The 26,448-nt window shown below is 44.6% G+C and overlaps 1 protein-coding gene across 2 annotated transcripts in view; it reads right to left on the bottom strand.

Moving 5' to 3' along the window:
- Nucleotides 1-19,136, bottom strand: part of UBE2R2 (ubiquitin conjugating enzyme E2 R2) — a 60,633-nt gene extending 41,497 nt beyond the window's left edge. For both annotated transcript variants that reach the window (XM_083466239.1, XM_083466240.1), the window contains exon 1: nt 18,930-19,136. In XM_083466239.1, coding sequence (XP_083322365.1) covers nt 18,930-19,106 — 177 coding nt within the window. In that variant the 5' untranslated portion in view covers nt 19,107-19,136. The remainder of the gene's footprint in view (nt 1-18,929) is intronic.
- Nucleotides 19,137-26,448: the final 7,312 nt, after the last annotated feature.

Raw genomic sequence — 26,448 nt, 5'->3', positions numbered from 1 at the left:
GCAATGACTACCTCCCACTTTTGCATTTTAGCTGCCAATCCCTACTCTTTATAATAGAGATTTTTAAACAGAGGTGTACAGAGGGCAACTTGCAGCTGATTGGGCAACCGCCTGAATAAAATGCCCTGTGTCAGCAGCTTTGTTTGGAATATTCTACAACAGGCAGACATTGAACTATCTGGTTCACAGTATCCCAGGAAACCAGAGATAGTCGCTTGCTCAGCTAGCAAACTAGGAGAGCAAGGCCTTGCAATTCTCCACTGGTTGCAACAGCTTGTCTAAAAGCCCGAGTTAAGTAGGACTCTCTCAAATGTATTTCAACACTTTGCATACCGCTTAATCACACTAGTTTCTAACCGATGTACAGGAGACAAAAGATACTAAGACTAAAAAGAAACTGAAGTATAAAAGATACGCCTCTTCCTAATACAGCTCCTTCATGTGAAATAAGGGTAGAAGGTAGTTTCTGCTTTATCAGTCAAGCAAGGTACAACCAATTTCTATCATGCGATAAAGAGTGATTTTAGCTAGGCTACACTTCTGTGGAGATACTGTCTACTTTTCACCAACAGAAACTGGACCACTTGTATACTTGCAACAACCTCATAATATCAAGGGAGGATGTGTGTCCACACATACACTGCCCTGAAACTTCTTCTCCATTCATTAAATTCATTATTGTTATTATTACTAATTAAATTTCTATACTTTATCTGAGGATAACAAGACAGTTTAAAACACAAAATATATAGCATAAAAACAACCCCCCACCTCCCAGTTTATAAAGCCGTAAGATTGTTTAAGCAGAATGTTTTTGCCTGGAGCCTATGTAATGAACAACAAACCAACCATAAATATATACCCTCATAAACCAACTAGACATGAAGCCAAATAGATGAATTTGGCTTCAATTGATCATTTGGCTTTGCGCTTCCAGCTAACGACCACTTGAAGAATGATTTCTGGCAACCGCTCCTACGTTTATTGCTTTGTGCGTCCAGTGAACGACTATTTGTTCCAGCTGTGTTAAGTTATATTTATCGCATACATAACCAGTACAGCAACGAGAGACACACTGGTACTTTCTATGTTTATGAGTATCTCTAGGCTTGGTTATGCACACTGCACTTCAGTTTGCTCACTGTCTAGTTGGTTTACGAGGCTATATACTTATTCCAGTAAAATTGTTTTTTATATTCATAAGCCAGTTCTGGTGTTGTTGGTTTGTTGTTCAACTATTGTTATAACGCCTATGTAATGAAGGCACCAATTGGGCTTCCTCGGGGAGAGTGTCTAGGGCTGGGCGTTGCTAGGTTTTCAACATTGTGATGTATCACAGCCGAACATCGCAATCTGGCAATGCATCCGGATGTTTAAAAGGAAGGGGCAAGCTGCCTTGTCCCTGGCCCCATGAGGTGCGGGGATGAAACCACCTCAGCTTGGAGTTGAGGTGGTCCCACCCCACCGCACACCCGTGCTTCTCAAATGAGAAGTCTAACGGAGCCCCCACACCATCTCTGGCTTGCACAAACAACTCCTTTAAACTTCTCTGTTAAGTGGCACACGGCCGCCTGTCTGTGCATGACATGCCTTAGTAGCGTCCATGCTTGCAATACACACTGATGATATACAATAGCTTCCCGAGGGCTTTCTCCCACTCTTGCCATTTCACTCAGTTACCTGCCCCTGCAGCACGCAACAGGAAAATTAAACTTTAGACACCTCATGGGGAAGAGCAAGATGAGAGCCTTAATAGCCACCCCAAAAAATGCAGGATAGGAGCAGGGACTGCTAGAAGTCATAAGGCATATAAAATGCAGTTTCTTTCATAAGCACGATCAGCATCAGTGTTGCTGTTGGCACAAAACAGTCACAGAAACAAGATAATCTGATTCTTCTAGTCGGCGACGGAATCTGTTATGCACCTCAACATCTGCCCGTCTCAACCAGTTGCCACCTTTCGACAGCACCTTGCCAGGATCCCATGCTGTTTGATGTGCAATGCATCTCAGGCAACTTTCTTGACCCAGCTGCTGCTACTGCAGTGTGCTAGCTGCCAAGGGAATCTCGGCACGGGGAAAAGACGCATTAGCAGAAGCTGCTTTTAATTTAAGGAGTTCAGCTCTGCAAACAAGGGCTAAACCCCCACCTGGAGTATCTGAGAATTTGGCTTGCCTGCTGCTAAAGTGTGAATGATACTGGGCCTATTTTATGGTTGGCATCCACATGTCTTGGTAGACAATAGAAGGGTGTGCCGTTGGGGGTGAAGTCAAACTGTTGGAGAGTTACAGCGCCTGTTGTAGCTGTAGACACCAATACAGGAGATACATGTTTTGTTGAAGCTGGGGCAGATGAAGATTTACAAGATCAGTTATGCTGGAATAAGTCAGGAGCCAAGTTAAGGAAGTGGCAGCCTGTTTTATATCTGAGCGAGCCTAGGTTGAAGGGTCAAGTATCCCTGGCAAAAACTAAAGGCTTTATTCAACATTCTTTGCTTGCTAGTGGAAGACCCCCTTGCCCTAGCGGTCGGGTGAGTTTTAACACTGCACAACAGAGGAATCCCAAAGCAACAACAGCACTACCAGAAACTCATTACATAGGGTTGCACGACAAATTGTGCAACAAAGTTATCAGGAACCTGGTTGTGCATTTGTGAAGTAAAGTCCCCCGGCACAAAACTTTTTGCCAGTGGAACAAGTACACTGCCATGTGTCTTTAACTTGGAGCTACATTGACTGCAACCCTCTCACTCATGGGTAAGCAGTCATGAAGAGTACAAGAGGGCTGTGTCTGATACTCACAAGGGGGCTGAGGCTTGAGTCACAGGCAGGCAGGTAGACAATGAAGTGAGGTGGCCAAAATGCCATGGAATCAGTGTCCCTGCAAACAGAGGTTGTTACTTCATGGAAACAAGTCCACAAATAACCTCAATTGCTTAACACAAGATCACTTAAACTGGCATAAAAAACCCCAGCTTAACATCCATTTATATCTTACAATGTTTCTATTTATGGGCCATGAAAAGTTGGAAGGATTTAAAATATCAATTCAAAACCATTTTAAGAAGAAAATACTGCCTTGTGAGAACAGTGGGAATCAACAGCATGCAATATTGTAGCCTAACATGAAGCCACAGTAAGCCTCACGGCTGTGAGATTTCCTCATCTCCTTTGGTGTGGCTGCAAGGAGGAGTTTGGAAGTGTTCAGTTCTGGTTTCAATTATCTACTGTCTATCCCAAATATAGTCAATGATAAGTATGGTTTCTTTAGGCAAGCAAGCTTTGTGCCCCATTGTTTAAAGTTGGCTTGTTTCAAGCATAGTTAATATACCAGAGTTTGTCAAGTTTTGATGTGACAAACTGTCGTTGATCTCAAATGGAAGAGTGAGGTTTCCAAACTACCCCTTGAGAGGCCATGCAAGACTGAGGGCTTCCTGCAGATCACTCTCACCACCATAACATGACATCCAAATACAGCCTAGGTATCAACAGAAGTCAATCAAAATGAGGTAGTCAATCAGCATCTGCTTATGGACACAATCCATGTCAATTCTTCATGTGCAAGACCCAACAAAACAGAATGGACTAGAGTACAATGTCATTGGATTGCTTTGGTGCCCTCAAAGGTTTCTGATGCAACTGGCATTTTATACCTTTGATTTTTATGGTTTGAGTTTTAGCATTTCAGATATTTCTGTCGAGAACACATCAGCTTTAGCTGCATTGCACACAGAGTAGCTTAAGAATGAATAGCCAAGGGTGAAGAGCTTTTGCAAACACACACTAGATAAAGTTGAGAGGGTTGTTATTTTGGTCTTGAAATGTTCATTAAGCAGAAAAAAGGCTTAATGTGAACAGCACATGAGATGATTCTGATGACATCTGTGACAACACCCAGTTTCCTATGCTACTCCAGTCACACAATTTAAGATCTATGGGATAATCTGGGAGATATATAAGGGCAGGTGGTTTGTGACTGAAGCTTGCAGCCCTAGTGTACAGCAACTGCAGAACTTCTCAAGATGCTAACATATTCAGGCCTGTGGCCAGCCCAGAAAGCTTATCTAAAGCAGTGTTTCCCAACCGGTGTTCCGCGGCACACTAGTGTGCCGTGAGACGTTGGCTGGTGTGCCGTGGGAGGGAGGCGGGCGAGTCGGGCGGTGAGAGGCGGCGGCGGCGAGGATCCGCGTCGAGCCGGGGGCAGCTCCGCGGTGGTGGTGCCGAGGTTTCTCTCTCCATTCTCCCCTCACACACACACACACAGGAAATAACACAGGATCAGCTGACAGGACCCAGCCAATGGGGCGGCGGCGGGGCAGCACGTGCGAAAGGGAGGAGCGCGAGACAGCGGACGAGGAGGAGGCCGGCATGTCCGGGCAGCAGCAGCAACAACAGCAGCAGCAACTCCCGGCGACGGCTCCTCAAGCCCCGGGCAACCCTACTCCCTCACCGGCCTCGGCCGCCCTCCTGCTCCACCCGCCGCCGCCGCCGGCCACCTTGGCCCCGCCGCCGCCCCCTCCTCCGCCCGCTATCGCCACCACCACCACAACAGCCGCCGCCGCCTCAGCTGCCGCCGTCCCTCAGTCCCTCGCTTTGCTGCCTCCTCCCACCCCCAAAGCTTGGAGGTTCCCCGGCAAGGGGGAGGGGAAAAAATTGAAAACTTTCACTTTCGTGCGTCCCTCCCGGCGTGACGCTGCGCGCTGACGTCACGGGGCTGTAATGGTGGTGTGCCGCGAGATTTTTTTCATCAAACAAGTGTGCCTTTGCCCAAAAAAGGTTGGGAAACACTGATCTAAAGCACCAAAAGCAAACTGCTGGAACATGAAAAGGCAGCATGCACAGGACACTGAAGTCTGTGTCTGTTCACTGCCACTAACTTTTGCTTTGGGACAGTCTTAGTAAGAGAGGTTAGCTGTGTTTGTAGTGCACACAACAACCCTGACACAAACTTGATGGGATGCCAGGTTCCCAGTAGCCTGTACTTCCCTAATATGGAAAATGCAAAGTCATCAGATGTTTGGGAAATGACCTCAGGGGGTATTACAGTACGATCTGCTCAACATTTATGGAAAGGCTGCCTGATGTTTCACAGGAGCCAGCTTGCGTTTGAATAAAGGTGCTTAAAAACGTTCTGTGCAGTTTGCGCATCCTAAAAACGCTACAGGAGGTTTCAGGCACAGGGCATGGGAATTTTCAGACTCCTATATGAGCATGATAAAAAATCCTTTTGCATTAATTGCACTAGTAGAATTATTCTAGCAGGCTGATTGGTTTCAATGTGTGGCAATCGATTATGGATGGAGGAGTTGCAGCATGTGGAACAGCCCAAAGTTTTACAGATTACAACAGAAGGCACACACTCCAACACAACATGCGTAACAGGGAGCTGTTTTTAATTTGGCAGAGGATGACATGACCTGCACTGAGTAGACAAAGTTAGGGATGTCATCCTGCAGAGAGACAAACAGGTCCAAGGGTGGATTTGGACAGCTTAACACATTCAAGCAGCTACACTCAGCACGTGAGCAACGGCTGAGGCTTTTAGATTCAGGTACCAGCTGCCACATGATGAAATTTTAAACAAAATAAACTCATCCAACACCCAAGACTCAACACAATTTGTTTAGGGGTAATTTAAAGCAAATGATCCTGGATCTAAAAGAGAATCCAAGCATTAATATCACTTATTTCTATGCACTCATTAGCTTAGATGTCTGTTCTGCCTCTTCACTAATCCTCTTCATTTTAGACACACTGAGGCTTCTGCCAGTTCAAGGGAACATTTGTAGCAGTGCACCTTAGGTCTCACTTTTATCCTCCAGTATTACTTCTAAATATCCTGCGTCCCAAAACAAGCCATCTTAATGGCATGAATCATGAGCGAGAGAGTGCTATTCAAGTAGGCCAAGGAAGGTGCAACATTTGCATCTGAATATTTAAGCTTTCAGATGCAATATAGCTTCTGTCCCCTGTACAGGTTAAAGTACTATTACACTTGCAATTAAGTTACAGATAGGTAGCCGTGTTGGTCTGCCATAGTCAAAATAAAAAAATTCCTTCCAGTAGCACCTTAAAGACCAACTAAGTTAGTTCTTCGTATGAGCTTTCGTGTGCATGCACACTTCTTCAGATACACTGAAACAGAAGTTGCCAGATCCTTCTATATAGTGAGAAGGTGGGGAGGGGTATTACTCAGAAGGGTGGTGGGAATGGGTGATTGGCAGATAGCAACTTAACTTGCAATTAAGGTTGCTACTGATGTAAAAGGACCTGGCTAACAGTTCAGCTCTGTGGAACAATGTGTTCTGCTACCCAATTCAAAAACCTGTGTGCACCTCACTCAAAAGAAGGCATCACTGCAATTTTTTTCAAAACATGTTCTGCAAGATCAGCAAAGCAACTAGACCACTATTTCCCAAACTTGGGTCTCCAGCTGTTTTTGGACTACAACTCCCATCATCCCTAGCTAGCAGGAACACAATGGTCAGGGTCCTGTAGTTTTGCAGTCCAAAAACAACTGGAAACCCAAGTTTGAGAAACGCTGAACTAAACCAAGAGCCTTTATCTCTAACCCACCCTCCTCCCCACCTGGTAAGGAAAGGGGGCATGGGGGAAGAAGAGAGAGAGTACAATATCTGCTTTGCCCCCAGGGGATAAGACACAAGACAATTCTTGGTTAAAAACCTATTTCAATTCTTCTTCACAAAGAGTTTTAGCATCCCATCTAACAAATGACCAGCCAATCCTTAGTGTTTTTTCACATGTGGTTGGAATTAACTTTTGCATGCACCATTGCTTGGTTTCATAAACACTCCTGCAAGAATCTTTACAAACCAGGATCCACATACAATCCTAGGAGTTGCATCACCTCCTTATCTACCTACACAAACAGAACTCAAGAGCATTTCACTTACAAGCCTCTACTGCCTAAACCGGCTGATTCTGAGATTCTGTAAAGGCAAGGCAAGGACTCCAACAACCCAAATCCCACACACTGAAAAGAAGACACAAGGGGGCCTTATGCATGCGAGTGGAGCTGTTCCATATGAGGTAGACCCCAAATGTACCAGAATCATCCCTCACATGGAAGAGCTCCACAGGTGTACATTGGAATACCTTAACATGCAGCATGGATGGCAAGCTAGTTCATGCAATCTCACTACCCCTAAGCCTTATTTCAGTGCATGGAAGCATGCGGCTCTTAAGTCCACCAACTCCCACACCAAAATGCTAGGTACAGAGGATGCTAAATGGTTTTTGCTAATAGCGCATGTACTGCAACACAAAACGCACTGGAGGAAAGAATTAAAGGAACACCTAATAGGTTTTTGAAATTAAACTTTTAGCTATTTACACAGATCACTTCCCTACATCTCACTAACTTGAGCAAAGTTAGAGTGGCTTTGAACAGCTCCCAGCAAGTTAGAGAAATGACAAAACTGCACTTGCTTTGTGCATCCAAGAAAAAAAGTTCAATGAAGATAAGAGCCTCCACTTTTATATTTGGGCTTTAGACTAACAAAAAGCTACTTCTTCATGCTTCTAAGGACCGATAGATTAGAGAGCTTTGTAATCAGGAGTGTCTTAACATCACTGATGGCATGAAAGAGAAGGGCCACTCACTACATCAGGGTGTGGAATCTCTACCCCACAGGCCAAGTTAGGCCCAGACAGCAGATTCTGACTGGCCATACTCACCTGATGCCATATGACATCAGGTGAGAGCAAGTGAAGCCATAGGTCACCCCATAACTTCACCTGGTGTCAAAAGCACCACAGCATAGGTGCCAGGTGAGTCTGCTGTGGGAGGACATCTCAAACCCTGGGTGTCACAACCAAAATGGTCCTCTTGGTTGCAGCCACCCACCTCACCTCATTTGGCAGGGACACCCAGAGAAAAGGCGAGACCCCATACCATTTAGAACTTAAAGGCGAGTTGTAGCACTCTTATTGGGCCTGGAAGTGGACTGTCAGTGCAAGGTGAAGGAGCAAGGTGAATATGCCTGTGAGTGGCCAATCCCATTTAATCTTGCTGCCCTGTTATAGACTCTCTTCAGATGTCTGGACAGCTTTAAAAGGCAGCCCTGCACATAGCACATTGAAATAATAAAAAAGGAGGTTACTGGAGTAGAGATAACTGTAGCAAGCCTATCTGTATGGATAGGTCACATGGGGTCACAGCTGGTAAACCAGTCTAAGCTGTTAAAAGGTCTTCAGAGGCAGAGGTCACCTGTGCTTCGAGCACTAGTACGATTAAACAAATCAACACTAAGACACCAAATAATAAAACCACAGATCAGTGCTATAATAATAAAAAAGCAAAGCTACCTTAAAACCATGGCTTCCCAAAACTAGAGGGAAAAAGTAAGTTTCAATTGATGTCGTCACCATTTGAGGTTCCAGGGGGAGGGAGTTCCACAGATGAAGCACCAGTAAGAATGTATCCCTATCGTGTTTTATGACTTTCTTGATATTGTACATGGGCTGCAACTGGTCTGTGACCAAAATAATAAAATTCAAATTCAAATTCAAGCACCAGTAGGGGTAGAAAGGTCTATTCCAGGTCCCAAAGACAATCTCAGGCTGAGAAATATGGGACAACCCCATACATGCAGTCCTGGAGAAAAAGTAGTCTGGAACACTTCAAGGCAGCTTGTGCATATACTTGTGTATAATAAAGATACACCAAGTCTGGGTTTCTTGAAGTAACCAAGTTTGAAGGCAGAATATTCACATCTTGGGTATAAGTAGCTCAAATGGCACCTACTTGCATTGAGAGGATTCCCCCTCAAAACACCAAGCATCTGCGTTATTTTTAAACTGGTTGTCTTTTAGTTCTTCGGGCAGAAATGGGCTGTGTTAGACTAACAATGAAACTTAACGAAGTCACAGCTGACCTTGATAGAAACGTGAAAGTCATTTTGAGTTTCACTTTCCCTCCCCAAAACGTGAAATAATAATAGTGATAATCAGGGGCAATCAACAGCCCGGATTATGGGTGATTTTAGGAAAGCTGCTGACTATTCCACCACAGATTTGAGTTGTCTCATGGTTTTACTATTTGTGCTTAAAACAGTAGCATGAGCCTTATGAGCCATTTGGTGAGCATAAAACTTGGGAGCCAGAAACTTGCAGTACACCTCCCTTTTGCACTGCTAACAAAATTACTCAGCTGTCCATGCAATGTAAGTTTCCTTAGAGTTCAGTCTTGGGTGGTTGGGACTGTGCCGGTAACCCTGCAGAATACAGTTCACACAGGGATCACCTATGGTTTTGCATCCTACAGCTAAGAACATGAAATTTACTTTATTTACTTAGACCACAGGAAGCTGCCTTGCACCAAGGAAATACCACTGGCCATTCTTCTTCTTTACCCACCCTTCACCCTAAGGTCCCAGGATGGGTTACAACATTAAAACTAACGTTGCCTACACCAGGGGTGAGGAACTTGTGTCTACCCAGGGCTGCATTACTTTCAGGGCAACATGCCAGTGGTGGAAAAGGAGCAGAGGTTCAAGTGGATGGAGAAAAAAACTTTTTACTTTTGTGTAAAAGCCTAGTTACTACATGCACACCTCTCTCTAGCCACACCTGCAAAAGGCATTATTAAGAACATTCCACCCAAGCAAAAACACAGGGTCCCCAGCCTGGTCTACACTGGCTAACAACAATTATCCAGATTTTCAGACAGGGAACCTTCCCAGTCTTTCATGGATATGTCAGAAGTTAAACCCAGTACCTTTTGCATGCAAAGCAAATGCTCTACCACTGAGCTATGACTGTAGACATCAGTATTGTCCTACCCTAGTCACACGCTGCCACCAAGATCTGCAAAGAAGGGGCAGAGACAACTCTGGCAACATAGCACTGGTGGACAGGAAAGCAAATGGTGGCCCTCAGATTCAGGCTGAAAGCCCTGCTGCCATGGCCAGGGTCAAGTCTCAGTCTCCCAGCTGCCTAGAATTGAGCAGCTGTAGCATATGATCCTCTCTAGTGAGCTGTATGGAGTTGGGCTCAATCTTGGGTTCCTTCCAGCCTCGCTGCTGTAGAGGACTACAATTCTCGGGGGACAATGCAGTGGATCAAGTTTCATTTCCCAGCAACTCCAGCCTTTCCAAGATGCCAGTGTTATTATCGGTACATGCAATCTTGCACCTACAAACTACTAAGAGAGGGAAAAGAAGGGGAGGCAAATACTAAGCAGGAGACCAGATAGTGCAACAAAGACTTGCCCTGCAGTCTGACTCCAGCCACTCCAAAAGTCATGTTACAGAGCGGTGAGAAACACTGTCTGACTGACCCCTTATTTTTATTACTTTTTACCTGAGCATTTGCACTGCTTTTTTAAAAATCTCAGTGTACCTTTAAAGCCACAGTGTGTTCCACAGGCAGAAGCATTTGGATTTATACTAGACATACATGGTCTGAGCTTGCAGCTTATATTACTTCTCCTGACTGGCTTGGGGAGAGGGAGTAATGCTTTGAGCCATATGCCACATGTACCAAACCAAATACTGACAGTGCCAAGGAGGCAGCCTGTTTTGCTTTCTGCTCCTCGTGGTCTGGGGAAAGGGATTATGTGGTGCTGCAGTGCGCTCTGATAGACGACCTTAAAGCACTCCGCAGCCTCGCATAATCTGGCTTCCAGGTCAACGGTGAAGGGAAGGCAGCCAACAGAGCCACCTGTCTCACCCAACCCTTAGAAAGGCTTACAGAGCAGACCTCCTCAACAGATGCCAATATTTGAATAATCCTGTTATGATCACGAAACCTTGGAATGTTTATCCACACCCCTTCATCCCTCCCCAAATAGTATGCGAGATGTAAGGTTGCTCATGTGACAGGTCCCAGCCAAAAAAAGAAAAAGGAACAGCAGTGTATACTCTGTGCTATAATATTCCCTGTAGTTACATATATTTTAGTCCTCCGGGGTTTACAATCAAATTAGTCTTCCCAGTTCTGGAGTTTTGAGCAAAACTCACCATAAGCACATTTTGTAGGCCCAGGAAACAAACCCCACAAACAGAAGGACACGCCTCATGGCCCCGTGGCTGAAGTGCCTGCAAGTGATTTGAGTAACTTGCACCAGATCCTGTAGAATTTTATTAGTTATCAGCACAATCAGGATGAATTTCAGGAACCAAAATCCTTTTTTTCTGTGTAGCCTGAGCAGGAGCAGAGAACAATGTTATATTTAATTGTTGTAGCTTGTCTTCACTTACCCCACCTCACCAGGGGTTCACAGTTGTGAAAAATATCCTTACGTTATGAATGGTCTCTCTATATATATGGACAGTCCCTGGATAAAGTGACTTTTCTTTGCCCTGTGTCCTTTTTAAAATGCGGCTCTTTTGCGGAAGGGGGGTGTTATTGGGTTGTTTTTATTTTGATTATATATATTGTGGTTTTTGTGTTGATCTTTTCTGTGAACTGCCATGAGACCTCCAGGTATAGGGCAGTATATAAATTCAATAAATAAAAAACTAATAATAATTCTTTAAGCTCTCAAAGTTAATAAGCTAGCTAAAGGTTGTCATCTGAACTAGCCAGATGTTTAACTGAGAATCAATCAGTCAGTCAGTCCATCATTTGAAAAACAAGACTTTAGAGCCGTCTTGCTCCAAAATGGCAACTACACATTCCATTTTGGCAACTGGAACCTTGGTTTAAGGAGCCATTTGGCACCTAAATTCTATTATCTGAGTCTAACACTGTTTTTTTGCGCCTGAAACCCAGGTTCAGGGTGCCATGTAGCAAGTAGCCTTTATATCCCAGTTTCTAACACTGTCTAAAGGGAGTATTGTAGGAGGCAGCCTTGCAAATAAAACCACGAAAGTCCCAAGCCCATGAACACCGCCCCTGCTTGTCACTTGCAGCACTCCAACAGAAGCAGCAATTGAAACTACATCCCCATTTGAAGAGAGCTTCTCTCTTTTACCACAGTGTTCAAGGCAAGTAGTGCTTTTCAAACGTGTACTTAAAGCAAGTTAGATATTACACATTTTTTAAAGCTAGGTCCTTAAGGCAGTTGGGGGCCCCTACAAAGCATGGAGCACTCTTTTTATGCCTTCAACACAAGGACCCAGCTGCTAACCAGGCTCTGCACTGCCACTGAGCTACAAAGAATTCATTGTTTTGATAGCAAAAACATGTTCAAATTTACTGCTCTTGCTCCTTTAATACTGTGTCTGGAGAGGTTTTGTGATCAAGATGTTAGCTCTTGCTTTAAGCAAGGCAGACTTAAATTGCAACATACTGCGGAAAAAGGTAAGATACAAGTAAGATCCTAAACTAGAGGAAGTGTTTGCCAAAAGGGGTTGGCTGTGTGGTTGTTTTTTTGCATTTGTTTTGGTTTCTGAGGAGTTGCCATTGCAGAAGATCATGTGTTCTACCCAGTTTGTCAGTGAGTGTTGGAAGGTTAAGATTTTCCTAAAGTTTATCCCCACCACAAGGTTTTCCAGGCAGGCTACAAAAGTCAAGGAGTTATTGCCACCAACTCACTTTAAAGGAGCTAAAGTAAACGAGGACAGGAGGCAAGGGGGCTTCCTTGTTTTTCTGGACTAGGGCAGGCCAGTAGGCATCTAGCTAGCTTGTTTGGTGATTTTATGGCACAGCAAACATCTAGGCATACTGTGCCAGAGCCCAGATTACATTTCAAGTAGCCATCTCCAAGTTTCCATTCCATTCATGCATAAAACCTTGTCACCAGTCATCTCTCATTAATCCTCAAGAGCTTAAAGGGTTCTGAATTGCAAACTTACCCATGAAGAGGCACAAAGGAACAGCAGCTGCTCCTCCTGCTCTTAGTTCTCCATTAAGGGGCAGTGTATAACAAGAGGCGTCAAGAGGTGAAGCTTTTGCCTTCTTTCAAGTGCAGGCAAGGTGTTCCTCCCTAACAGATGAAACTGCCTCTACATAGAATTTTTTGGCAATGTAGAGGTCAGCATAGCCTTCTCCCTAGGGAAACATGCAACTCTTGTCACCCACAGCTTGAAGTGCTAATTGGGGAAAAGCTTTATCAAATGCCAAATGGCACACTGACATCCCTAGCTCTGGAGCAAGAACCAAGCAATTATTCAGGCCTTGCTGCCATTTCTTTGTAGACTTTAGGAGTTTTAGAATAAAGCCAGTTTGTTCACTGGGGCAAATTGGGATTTACAGTTGGTGAAAGAGGTTTCTGCCACAGCAGCAGCACCTTTAAAAGCTGGTACTGGTAATTTGGGAGACTGGGAGTGGAAATGCATATCCAACCCATGCTTGATCACCAGCCATCAGCCAAATCCTCCTGGCACGTTGCCACTTGCCAGGCCTTCTGTGGCCACTGATAATTGCTTCTGGGCAAGTGGCAGGTTTCTATTCTACTAGCTTCCTCACTCAATAAATGCTTAAGGCTCTACCGCAAGCATTCTATTTGACAGAGCCCCCATTTAGTTATCAGAACTGGGAACTGCTACTAGCTGCCATTGCCCCCAGCAGTCAGACGGTGCACGTCTAGTCACTGTAACATAACACAAGAAGCCTGGATAGCTCAGTTGGTAAGAATATGGTGCTGATAATGCCAAGGTTGCAGGTTCGCTCCCCATATGAGACAGCTGCATATTTCTGCATTGAGGGGTTGGACTAGATGATCCTCAGGGTCTCTTCTAACTCTACAGTTCCATGATTCTATGAAATCTATGATTCTAAGGAGCACATGGAAGCAAGGCTCCTCTGAGGCAAAACATATGCTTTGTACACACAAGCTGCCAGATTCATTACAGCAGCCCTGCTCTATGGACACATCTGGTCCAGCATCCTGTTCTCCCAGTGGTCAGTCAGGTGCCTATGGAAAGCTGAGTGAGGCAGTGATTTCCAGCACCAAGAGGCATGTTGCCTCCAGCAGCGGAGGAAGAACACAGCCCTTGTGGCTAGTAGCCATTGATAGCCTTACCCTGCATTAATTTGTCTAATCCTCTTCTAAAGCCCATTGTTACACTCAAGTCACCATTTCCAGACATTTAGCTAGTAGGAGAGAGATTTCTTGAGGTCTTTTGAGAGCTACTGCTTTTAGAGTAAGTATTCAAAGCAAAATGGACTAATGGTCTGCCTAAGCTGAGGGCAGTTTCATATGTGAGGTCAAATCCATGCAGATTAGAACTGGGATGGGCGTACAAGCAGTTCTGTCACCATGACACACTTACAAGGGCAAAAGAGGCTACCAAGTCCCAGACAGATAAATGCTCTCATGGCACAGGGCAGACCAGGGAAGAGATGAAAACAGCAAAGTTTATATCAGTGTAATGGAGCTATATGTATGAAACCCTCTTGTGTGATAATGGGAGTGAGGAACAGTAGATTTTTGGGAAAACAGAAGGGCCTGCTGTGCTTAAACTGAAATAATAAAGGGGGGAAGCTTAGTTTCAAAAACCCCACCTGGCCCCTTTGTTCCAATTCAAGGGTGCGGGAAAGTAGGCGGGAAGGATTTGGCAATTTAATGGAACAGCAGTATTAAGGCCACATCCAAACAAACAAATGGCAAGGCAGTAAATAGGAACAGGATAACAAAACCAAATGGAAGAGACACCACAGATGTTCAGGCACTAAGCAGACCAGCATTCCTTAACCCAGCTGGCAGGAGCCTCCATTAGCAGCAAAGTTTTGGAATCTGTTAAAGACTGGTTTGTTGCAGCACAATGTTTGACAGTAGTCTATTGCACAGGTCCAGCTCAAATGAGTCTCCACTAAAATCTCTCTTGGCAAATCTCTCTTTGACTCTTAGGACAAAGTCCCTTCAGCTTGTGCTACGAATGCTGCCCTACAATTCACTCAATACCATGCTATTTCCCAACTAGCTCACAGCACCAACACATCTGTTTATTACCATAGTTAGAACCTGATGTCCAAGACATCTCTAAAACTTTCTAAATCCAATGAAAGTGAACACATATTTTCCTTCAAAAGTAAACAATTACAGAAGCGCACATTAATCCTTAATTTCCACCTACTGCAAGAACTCCAGAACTGTTTCTCCAAAGGATCCTTTTGGATACTGAAGAAGCAACAGCATTCCCTTTCCCAATTTCCCTGGTAACTTGGTGGCAAATATCTTTAGGGGCAGAAACTGTTAAACATGGCTTGCTAAGATAGTAGTGACATGGCCTCTGACAAAGGGAAAGCTTGCCTCATCAACCATTTGTATAAAGTAATCCAGCAAATATTTGTACTTCCAAAAACCTTTTGATAAATTCACTTAAGCTCCTAAACAAACCTCAGTAGTCATAGAATAGGGTATGCATCTTGTTAAAGATGGACGATTATTACAGTATATCAATAGCTAGCATCATTGACAGCTAATTGGAACCTCCAGGCAGAGCTAGCATTTTATTTAATTCAATTATTAAGTTATCTAATTAAAAAAATCCTCTAGACAATGAAAAATTTGACTGGCAGATGCTGCACACAAAACGGGGGATGATCACATACATCCCATCCCATTTACAACCTTTCCAGAAGTATTTACTTGATAGCTATTGGTTTCATTCAGGGCAGTTATATTCTTAACACATACTTTAACCTGCAGGATTAACTAATTCATCTACCTTGCAATGCACAATTTTACCCGTAAGATTCCACCCAACCAGCTTTGTATTTGGGATACAAGAATCAAAATTCTGCCTTTTAAAAAAGCTGCTCTTTACTTCTATGCTGTCCTCTCTCTGAAGTGATCAGTGCAGCATGCATGAGTTCTCCCCATGCCATTTCTGTCTTCACAACCACCATAGGGTAACCATTTGTTTCCTGCTCCCTCCAGGATGCCTACTTCTACAGTTCTGAGATAGTACACTTTGGTTATCATTCTGTCTCATGTACAGAGGCTAGTGGAACAACGTTTTGGGAATGTGCTGGGTTGTGGTGAAAGGTGATAAAACTCCAAATGTTTACACATATCTGATCTTGAACAGCATCTTGTCCCAACCTACTTCTTTCCAAATGTATCCTCCTTGGTAATGGGATGTCATTCCACTCACCACCGTTTTTTGCCCTCTAGTGCCAAAAGTCTTATGACTGAAAATATGACAATTCTCTAGGCAACAAAATATCTGAATATCAGATGATGTAAACAAACAAGGGGTGATAATGAAATTTGCCATTTAATGATCAATTATTCAAAGCATTTCGTAGAACTGTAAAGATGTGCCAATGAGAATATGTTACCTTTTAAAATAAACTCCAGAGTTCTCCTCTCATGATTAGTTTATTCAAAGCCAGTGTTAAGTAACAATGTTATAAAAATATGCCATGGCTGCTGAGAAGAGCCAGACAAAATTAAAGGCAAGTCACTTTTTAAATGAGGCTATGGATAGTGCAAAGCAGGGTATGCCTTTTCCTGAATGGGGAATGCTTGTATACCTAGACTCCTACACAGCTGGAAGAAAGGAAACAGGAGAAAAGATTTCTATCAAGTTAACACTGATACAATTGAGGTTTCAGACCTAAGCACACTTACTAGAATTAGGTCCCAGTGAATTAAGCAAGGCTTGCGTCAGAGGAAAGAGGCACTTAAGAAAATTCTTAGTTTCGTGAAGTTGGCCATGTTGCTTTGTGTACTTCGGGATCTCAACAACCAAGCATGTCAAGCATTTAACTGTTCTACAGCTCAATGATATCCAAGTGAAACGGAACCGGTACGGGCTGGGTGCAACAAAGGTATCCCAATATAAGGTAAAAGGTAAAGGACCCCTGGATGGTTAAGTCCAGTCAAAGGCAACTATGGGGTGCAGCGCTCATCATGCTGCAGGACAAGGGAGCCAGCATTTGTCCACAGACAGTTTTCCGGATCGTGTGGCCAGCAGGACTAAACCACTTCTGGTGCGACGGGACACCATGTCGAGTGCCAGAGCGCATGGAAACACCATTTACCTTCCTGCCACAGCGGTACTGATTTATCTACTCGCACTGGTGTGCTTTCGAACTGCTAGGTTGGCAGGAACTGGGACAGAGCAATGGGAGCTTACCCCATCGCACTGATTCAAACCACCAACCTTCCAATTGGCAAGCCCAAGAGGCTCAGGGCTTCCCACCACAGCGCCACCCACTCCCAATATACAAAGCTCCTAGCTAAGGCTCAGTGTCTGTTACTAGAATTTGCAAAGCACCCTTAACAGCTCATTCACATTCATTTTACAGTTAACTGCAGATGCTGCATCCAACACGTTCCAACCCTACCTAGCTGAATACAATAAAAGGTGGATCCAGGTTACTCAGATTTTAATGTGCAGGTTTTAACAGTACTCAGGGCACCAGTGGAAAGAACTTTTTATTGAAGGTCTAACAGGAGATGGCTGAAATATAGCCATTACAACTATTCAGCATTAGACAAAATCCCAGTTATCCCTTTCCTTCAAAATTAAATGCGCTCAATTGTTTTTCCTTAAGAAGCACAATGTTTAAAACCCCCTCAAAGGTAAAACTCGTGTTTCAGAGATCTGCATGTAGGCCTGATACATGGGTTATAGTAAAATTCATGCAACACTCACTGGAACTAAGCACACTGTCTCTCTTTACAGGGTAAATAGCACAATGTGGCAAGGATGATATGGGAATACTTTCCTGCTCAGCCTTGCACGATGACAGTTTTCTTACACTTGGTGAAACTACTTTGTATGTAGGAGGGAATGCCCCCTCAACACTTCCCCCAGTGACAGTGATCTGGTTTTCGTATGTCCTTTAAGAGTTTGACATAAGAACTGAGGGGAAAGGGACTCTACTTCTGGTTGAGGTGTTGGACAATGTGAGGAGACTGTGCCCAACACTATTTTGTGCTTCCAGAATCATGAGGTGGCACATACATAGGACATTATATGCCACTGTTCTAAATACTCTAAGAGGAGCTATAGCCCACAAATTATGAAGATGGTGAAAGGGGCGATAAAGGGGGTGGGCAGAGAACCAAGACAACAGATAAGACACCACCTCTCACACTGCCATGCAAATGGGAAAAAATAAAACAGGGGAGCCAGACAGTGTTTAGACAGGGGTTCAAGATTATGGAGAAGCTAAATCAATCCTTAGGGATGTGTGAGCAAGAGAAAAGAGTTGCCCTTAGATGAATGGCAGTGACAGGGAGCAATGTCTGGGTACTCTACTGTCCTGCATCTACTGAGAAAGTGCTTTTTAGTGGGAAAGAACAGAATGCGTCCTAGGAGACTACCCTATATAGAGACAAGTTATAGAAATATGGAGGTTTTCACATGAGAAGGAGAAAGTAGGCAGAACCGGAGATGCTCAAAGAAATCTGAAGCATAAAGGAGAGAGTAGTGAAGGTAGAATCCCCAAGTGTCAGCAGGAGATTTCTGCAGACAAAGAAGCATAAACAGTGGCAGTATTGTTGAAAAAAACAGAAAGATGTAGAGCAATTGGGGGGGAGGGGCAATTTTGAACGGGAGAGAGAAGGTGTGTGGGATCATGCCTGCGGTGCTGTGCTGGCAAAGGCTCCGTTTAGAGCAGCGAGTTAGTTCTAACAGAAGAAATTCACTGCTGCTGCTTACATAACAGAGCATGCTGCAAAAAAGGGGGTGGACACATCATCCTCAAATATAAAAAAGAAGTTATCAGGGCAACCTCACAGGAGCTCCTACAGAAGGTTTTGAAGGCAAGGCACTTTCTAGCACCACTTGTGCTCCAGAGGTGGAGGGGGCACAGAAGTGACCCCCTCCGCTCACCTAGGGGCATAGCTGTCAACGTTTCCCTTTTTAAAGGGAAATTCCCTTATTCCGAATAGGATTCCTCGCAAGAAAAGGGCAAAGTTGACAGCTATGCCTAGGGGACTGTGTCCCAGTTAGGACTCCTGTGGGCGGATGGTGGGGGGCGTAGGCAAGACTGGGCGGGCGAGGGGGCTATATGTGTGTCCACCCCCCTCGCCCCTCTCTCAGGGGAAGGGGTCCCGCTCACCTTGAAGTAGCCTCCCTCGTAGAGGGTGTTGGGCGGCCCGAAGATGGCCACCTCCCAGTTGTAGAGGTCGGACTCGTCCACCAGGGTGATGCGGAAGCCCTCGACGGGCTCCTCCTGCAGCCCCTTCAGCTCCAGCATCAGCGCCTTCTGCGAGCTGCTCACCTGCTGCTGGGCCATCGCGGCGGCGGGCGAGGGCGGCGGAGGGGCGGCGGGGCGGGCGAGCCGCCGAGGGGCAGTCAGGGCCGGCCGGCCCGCGGAGACCCCCTGCAGCTGCCGCCCTCCGCCGCCCGCCCGGGGCCCCCGCCCGCCCCCCGGGATCCGGATCCCCCGCCCGGCCGCCGCCGCCTCGTCGGCCTCCCTCAGCGGCGGGGGCGGCTCCTCGTCGCGAGGCCTCCTCCTCCTCCTCCTCCTCCGGAGAGGGGCTCCGCGGCGGCGGCGGAGGCAAGGCCTGCGGGGGCTCCGGCCAGGCCTGGGCCCGGAGGCCTCTGAGGGGGGGAGGAGGAGGAGGAGGGTGAGGGAGGCCTGCGAGGAAGGCTCCTCCTCAGACGCCTCGGGACTCGGTGAGGGGGAGAAGCGGGGCCCGCTAGGCCGGTCGGTCGGTCGGCCAGCCGCCCGCCGGACGGACGGACGAACTGACGGACCCTCAGGCCTCGGCCTCGCCTGCCTCCCCGGGCGCTCTCTCCACACGGGGACAGACGGACGGGCGGACAGACGCGCGCACGCGCACACACACGGCCGCCAGAAGCAGCAGCAGCAGCAGCAGCCCCGCCGCCGCCGCTTCCTTTTGTGACGGCGCCGCCGCTCGGCCAGTGACCTCAGCGCGCAAGTTCCACCGCACGCCCCGCCCCCGCCGGTGTCGTCATCATCCCCCGCCGTCGCCTGCCGCTGCTGCTGCTGCCGCCCCGACACATAAGCCGCGTCTTCCCTCGCCCCGCCCCCAAATGAAGCCTCCTTCTTGCGGTCCGCGACTGCTTATTGGCCCGATTTGGAACGCCCGCCTCCTCCTCTCAGCAGTTTGGCTCTCGCGCTGCCCATATAAGGCCTCGGCCATGCCTCCTTCTTGCTTATTGGCTCGATCTGCAACCCCGCCTCCTCCCAATCCCGGAGCTATTCTCCGATTGGGCGCGCCGCCGGCTAAGCTACGCGTCCTCTCGGAAATTTAAGGCTTTCCTCCCATCTCGCTGGTTGCAAAGCCACGCCCCAGCTTCCTCCTATTGGGTAACGTTTGCAGTTGATCCCGCCCTTCTCATCGGTTACGTTCTTCTATTGGCTAAAGGACCAACCGCATATATTATGTAGCTATCCCGCCCTCTGGGGCAGCGCCTTCCTCCTCATTGGCCATGGTGTCTCTTTTCTAACTTGCTGCCTCTCTTGTCTATTCCCTGATGCGGAACCAATCTCTTCCTTAGGTCCATCCTTTCTTAAAGGGGCAGGGTCATTATTTCCTTCCTGCCTCCTAAACAAAGCCTTTTCCCCTCTCCCAGGATATATGTAAAAAAGTAAATGGAGAAAGTTACTAAGGAAATTGCATGATGATGGGCTGTTTGCTACAAAGTTTTACTGCACTGAGTTAGTCTTGTACATTCATATCAATAGTTCTGCTAAAGTAAAATAAAAATCTATATATTTGTTTGTTGCATTTCTATAATGGTTCTCTCCCCCTCTTCACTGAATCTCCAGAACAACAGCCCTGTGAGGCAGGTTAGGCCAAGAGCATTGGCTGCTCCAGGATAGTGGAGGGCGTGTGGTCTATGTCCCATAGGAATAGTGGTAGTGGAAATGCTCTGCAGGGCGTGGGGGGGGTGTCAAGGAGGATCAGTTGTTGGAAAGTGAGAAATGTCCCAATTTTCATCTGGGGAATATTGGAGGGTATTATATAGAGCTTTATACCCCCAGTAGTGAAAATCCAATTTCAGGAGAAGTGTACCATGTCTTCAGAACTTTGCTCCAAAATGCATTTGTGCAGCATCATTTTGCAACTACCTGAACATTCCAGACCAAATTCAGGTGCCCCCTTTATAAGAGGTACGCAGTACAGACATAAAGGAGATGAAATTATATTCAGTTCACATTTAAACCCATCAAATTTGCACTTTCTGAAACAATATGAGATGAAGGTGATGGACTATATGGAACTGGCGGAAATGACTGGCAGAATCAGAGACCAGGGAGAAGAGTTGGTGGAAGAAGATTGGAATAAATTTAAAGACTATTTACAGAAATATTGTAAAATTAATGAATGTTAGAATGATGTTAGAATGAAATTAAGTGGTTCTAGCAGCAATGTCATAAAGGTGTATGAAAACATGGCCGGTTAATAGGTGAGAATCTAAAGCTATAAAATATTAAGTTAAAGGACTAAGACAAAAACAAAGAGGGAAAGGAATTGCTGAATTAACCAATTGAACTGGAATACAAAAAAGGGAGGTGAGAGGAGGTCAGGGAAGCAAGGAAATGAAATGTAAGATACGGAAGGATTACCGTATTTTTCGCTCTATAAGACGCACCAGACCACAAGACGCACCTAGTTTTTGGAGGAGGAAAACAAGAAAAAAAATATTCTGAATCTCAGAAGCCAGAACAGCAAGAGGGATCGCTGTGCAGTGAAAGGAGTGCTCTGATTGTTTTTCCTGCTTGGCAGGGGGGGTTGGACTCGATGGCCCTTGTGGCCTATTCCAACTCTATGATTCTATGTTCTGGCTTCTGTGATAGCTGCGCAGCCTGCATTGGCTCCATAAGACGCACACACATTTCCCCTTACTTTTTAGGAGGGGGAAAAGTGAGTCTTTTAGAGCAAAAAATACGGTAATCTGTTTTTAAGTGTTTTTTCTAACTTTTTTTCTATATTTTGTATTTTGTATGGTTTTTCCCCCTCTATATTTTCCCTTGTCTCTTTTATTTTTAACTATGTAATTTTTTGTTTCTGAAATTTTAATAAATATCATTCAAAAAGAAGAGAGAGAACCAAAGAACACCAAGCCATCCAAATTTGCACTTATTCAAATTTTGCAGTGCAGTTCTCCAAACAAGGTTTACAAAAGATAAAGATATTAACAGATTTTTTTAATGTTAAAAAATGCATTCTATTATGAAAAATACACAAACCAATTTGCATTAAAATGTCAAGCATTAATCTGGAGAGCTGAATGTAAGATTGGAATAATGAAAAGCTGAGCGTGCCAAAATTGATAGATCCTTTCACCCCTAGTTGTGACACCCAAATTATGGAATTGACCCCCCACAAAAGAAGTCTCACCCAGCACCCATATTGCAGTCTTTCCAGCACCAGTCCAAACCATTTTTATTTACCCAATAATCTGATTATATTTCTTGTCATTTCTAGTTCTACCCCCAGAACTCACCGTTCAGTGAAACCTGGGACACCCAACAATAATTTGTTAGGCGTCTGAAAGAAAACTTAAGTGCTGGGCCCAATGATATTAAATGGTCAGCAGTTGAGATAGCCAGAGAAAGGGATTTGGAATGTACCCACCATATTAAAGCCAGTTAATTGGACGGAACAATTTCAGAGAGATGCAGAGCTGTGCAGCATTGTACTGGATGTACTGGTTCATTAAGCCTACAGGCTGTTCTGAATGCAAGTTATAACTTACATAACTCATGTCATAATTGACATGAGACCAAGCACTTCGAAGAACAGTAAGCCACTTCTGGCGAGAGCCCCATATTTCACTTGCGAATAAAAGAGCTTGTGATTTCTTCTTTCCCTTCCCATCTTTGCGTCCTTTGTCTTGTGGCCTTGGGGCAGAGCTCATCTCAAGAGCTTACAGCTGCTCCCTTATCAGAACACAGAAGCCTTGTTCATGTCGCCTCAAGGGCCCTTGGCTGAAGCCGAACAGCCGAAGGTCTTTTGCTGAATGCCACTTTTTCTTGAGGATCTCATCTTCCTACCCTGCAGCTCAGTGCCCAGCATGGGGGTCAGTCATTGCCCCTTCCCAGCTTCAGAAGTATCCTTAGCTTCAATCTCCTGTTGTAAACAAAATCTGCCCTTTTCCCTTATGGGGTATCCAAGAGCCCATATAGAGTCCTTACATGGGTTCCCTTTTAATAGGAGAAAATAACAGAGGCCAACCAGAGAATACTGAGAAGCAAAGCAGCTAGTAAGCCTGATCTTTATTGATCTGTTGCAACAGGGTCCTCACTCACCACACACAGGAGGGAGGAGGGACCCAAAACAATGGCGTGCAAGGCCTTATATAGACTTTTGAAATTGCCACCCGGTAGATCAAGACCACCCCCAGAAACATCATATATGCATCACAGAAAAGGCGGTCTAAAACAGAAATTTGAATGTTGCTTTTCCTGTTTGCCAGGTTATCTGATTGCCTTTCCTGATAGTCTGTCACCTGTTAAAATACTGATTATTCAATTCCTGAGACAATGGGAAGGCTCCCTGACCCCCCCCCTCCTTGCAGGGAAAACATTTGGTCAGTTTGGGAATCAAAATGGTTTCAGGTCGGTCTTCCTTTTTAAAAAAAAAATATATTTATTGAGATTTTAAACAGTAAAAAAACCTTCACACACAGAGTAAAACATTAAAATACATTAAAGAAGAAAAAAGAAAAAACCTAAAAAAGATAGGAGAAAAGGAGAAAAAAGAAAAGAGCATAAAAAAGACATAAAAATCCAATTTTTTACTTGTTATTTTCATAACCCTTCTTCCTGACTTCCTCACATCTCCCTTTTTTGTGTTCCTTTTTACACAACCATATTCAGCAAGTATCTTACCCTCTTTCAAATCTTGATCTATATTATAGATTTCAACCCAATGTGTCTCCAATTCTTCCTTTTACACTTTTGTTTATATTTGACACAATGTAATCTAAAAAAATTTTTTTCACCCTTGTCTTTTGAAACTTTTGTTACCTACTCCTTTTACCTATGTCACTGATGCCACATTGTCTTAATATCTTGCATCATTTTAACATTCCAACATTTTAACATTTTAACACTCCGATATTTTACAATGTTTTTGCAAATAGTCTTTAAACTTCTTCCAGTCCTCTTCCACTGACTCTTCTCCCAGGTCTTGAATTCTGCCAGTCATTTCTGCCAAATCCATGTATTCTATCAGTTGCATCTGCCATTCTTCCAAAGTGGGTAAATCTTGTGTCTTCCAATACTTTGCGATGAGTATTCTTGCTGCTGTTGTCGCATACATAAAAAAGGTTCTGTCCTTCTTTGGCACCATTTGGCCGACAATGCCCAGGAGGAAGGCCTCTGGTTTCTTAAGGAAGGGATATTTAAATACCTTTTTTAGTTCATTATAGATCATCTCCCAGAAGGCCTTAACCTTTGGGCATGTCCACCAAAGGTGAAAGAATGTTCCTTCAGTTTCCTTACATTTCCAACATTTATTATCAGGCAAATGATATACTTTTGCAAGCTTGACTGGGGTCATGTACCACCTATATATCATTTTCACAATGTTTTCTTTTAAGGCATTGCATGCCGTAAACTTCACACCGATGGTCCATAACCATTCCCAGTCAGCAAACATAATATTATAACCAATGTCTTGCGCCCATTTAATCATAGCTGATTTGACCGTTTCATCCTGAGTATTCCATTTTAACAGCAAGTTATACATTCTCGAAAGTACCTTGGTCTTAGGTTCTAACAGTTCTGTTTCTAGTTTCGATTTTTCCACCTGGAAGCCTACTTTCTTGTCCATGTTAAAAACTTCTCTAATTTGATAGTAATGTAGCCAGTCTCGCACTTTATCTTTTAATTTATCAAAACTCTGCAATCTCAATGTGTCTCCATCTTGTTCTACTATCTCCCAATATTTCGGCCATTTGGCCTCCATATTGAGTTTTTTCAGAGCCTTAGCTTCCATAGGTGACAACCACCTTGGGGTCTTGTTTTCTAATAGATCTTTATATTTTGTCCAGACATTAAACACTGCTTTCCTGACAATATGGTTCTTGAATGTTTTATGAGCTTTAACCTTGTCGTACCACAGGTATGCATGCCACCCAAACGCATTATTAAACCCTTCCAATTCCAAAATGTCAGTGTTCTCAAGAAGTAGCCAATCTTTCAGCCAGCAAAATGCTGCTGATTCATAGTACAGTTTCATGTCTGGCAGGGCAAACCCCCCTCTTTCTTTAGCATCAGTCAATATTTTAAATTTTATTATGGGCTTTTTGCCCTGCCAGACAAATTTAGAGATATCTCTCTGCCACCCCTTGAAACAGTCCATCCTGTCTACAATCTGTAAGGTTTGAAACAAAAACAACATTTTTGGCAATACATTAATCTTTATAGCAGCAATTCGACCCAACAAGGAGAGCTTCAATTTTGACCAAATTTCTAAATCTTTTTTAACTTCTGACCAACATTTTTCATAATTATCTTTAAATAAATTCAGATTTTTAGCCGTCATATTAATCCCTAGGTATTTCACTTTCTTAACCACATTTAAATCTGTCTCCTTCTGAAACCTTTCTTTTTCCATTATTGTCAAAATTTTCTCTAAAACCTTAGTTTTTTGCTTATTTAGTTTAAATCCTGCCACCTGACCAAATTCTTGAATCAGTTCTAACACCCTTTTCGTACTCAGGTCGGTCTTCCTGTGCTGATCCATGTACGTGCTTGGTTGGTACACTTATGAACATTACCATATATCTAAGACCTCAAAATTCCTATCACACTCCACACATATGTCCTCCTCTCATGAAGTTTTCACCCTGGCCACCAGGAGTATTGTGTATATAGTTTTCACTCTGGTCCACGTCAGTTACTTTAGCCGGGAAACCCTGGGTTGTTGTTGCTACAATGTTGACAGCCGGCTGCCTATAAAAGCAGGCCGGCTTAGCTGTTGGCTGTTCAGTTCTGTTCCAGCTTACAAATAAAGAGCTGCTTTGGAGAAATCGCTGCGTCGTCTGCTATGTCTACCCACTATTTAACAGACCCCTTCTCCTTGTGCCCTCCATCTTCCCCAACACCAGGGTCTTTTCCAGGGAGTCTTCTCTTCCCCTGAGGTGGCCAAAGTCTTGGAGCCTCAGCTTCAGGATCTGTCCTTCCAGTGAGCACTCAGGGCTGATTTCCTTCAGAATGGAGAGGTTTGATCTTCTCACAGTCCATGGAACTCTCAAGAGTCTCCTCCAGCACCACAATTCAAAAGCATCCATTCTTCGGCGATCAGCCTTCTTTATGGTCCAGCTCTCACTTCCATACATCACTACTGGGAAAACCATAGCTTTAACTATGCGGACCTTTGTCTCTGCTTTTTAAGATTAAGATTATTTTTAACAATAATAATAGCAACAGCAATAACCGCTCCTTTTAGGGTCTTCTGAGCCTGGGCAGACCCTGCCTACGCCTCGTGCGACCCAATCACAGCAATACTAAAAGCAGAATTTTTGCTACTGATTTCTGTTCTTTGCGGTGGGGAAGGATCTCCTATGCGTACCCGGAATTCCCCCCGCAATCAGCGAGATGGGCTCCTCTTCATCTTTTCTTATCTCTCCGTTCCGCGTCGATAGAGACCGCT

This window comes from Podarcis liolepis (genome assembly GCF_965112155.1).
Source record: "Podarcis liolepis genome assembly, chromosome: 11".
NCBI lineage: Eukaryota > Metazoa > Chordata > Lepidosauria > Squamata > Lacertidae > Podarcis > Podarcis liolepis.
The sequence above is the reverse complement of the archived record's forward strand: the minus strand, read 5'-3'. Positions and strand labels throughout refer to the sequence as shown.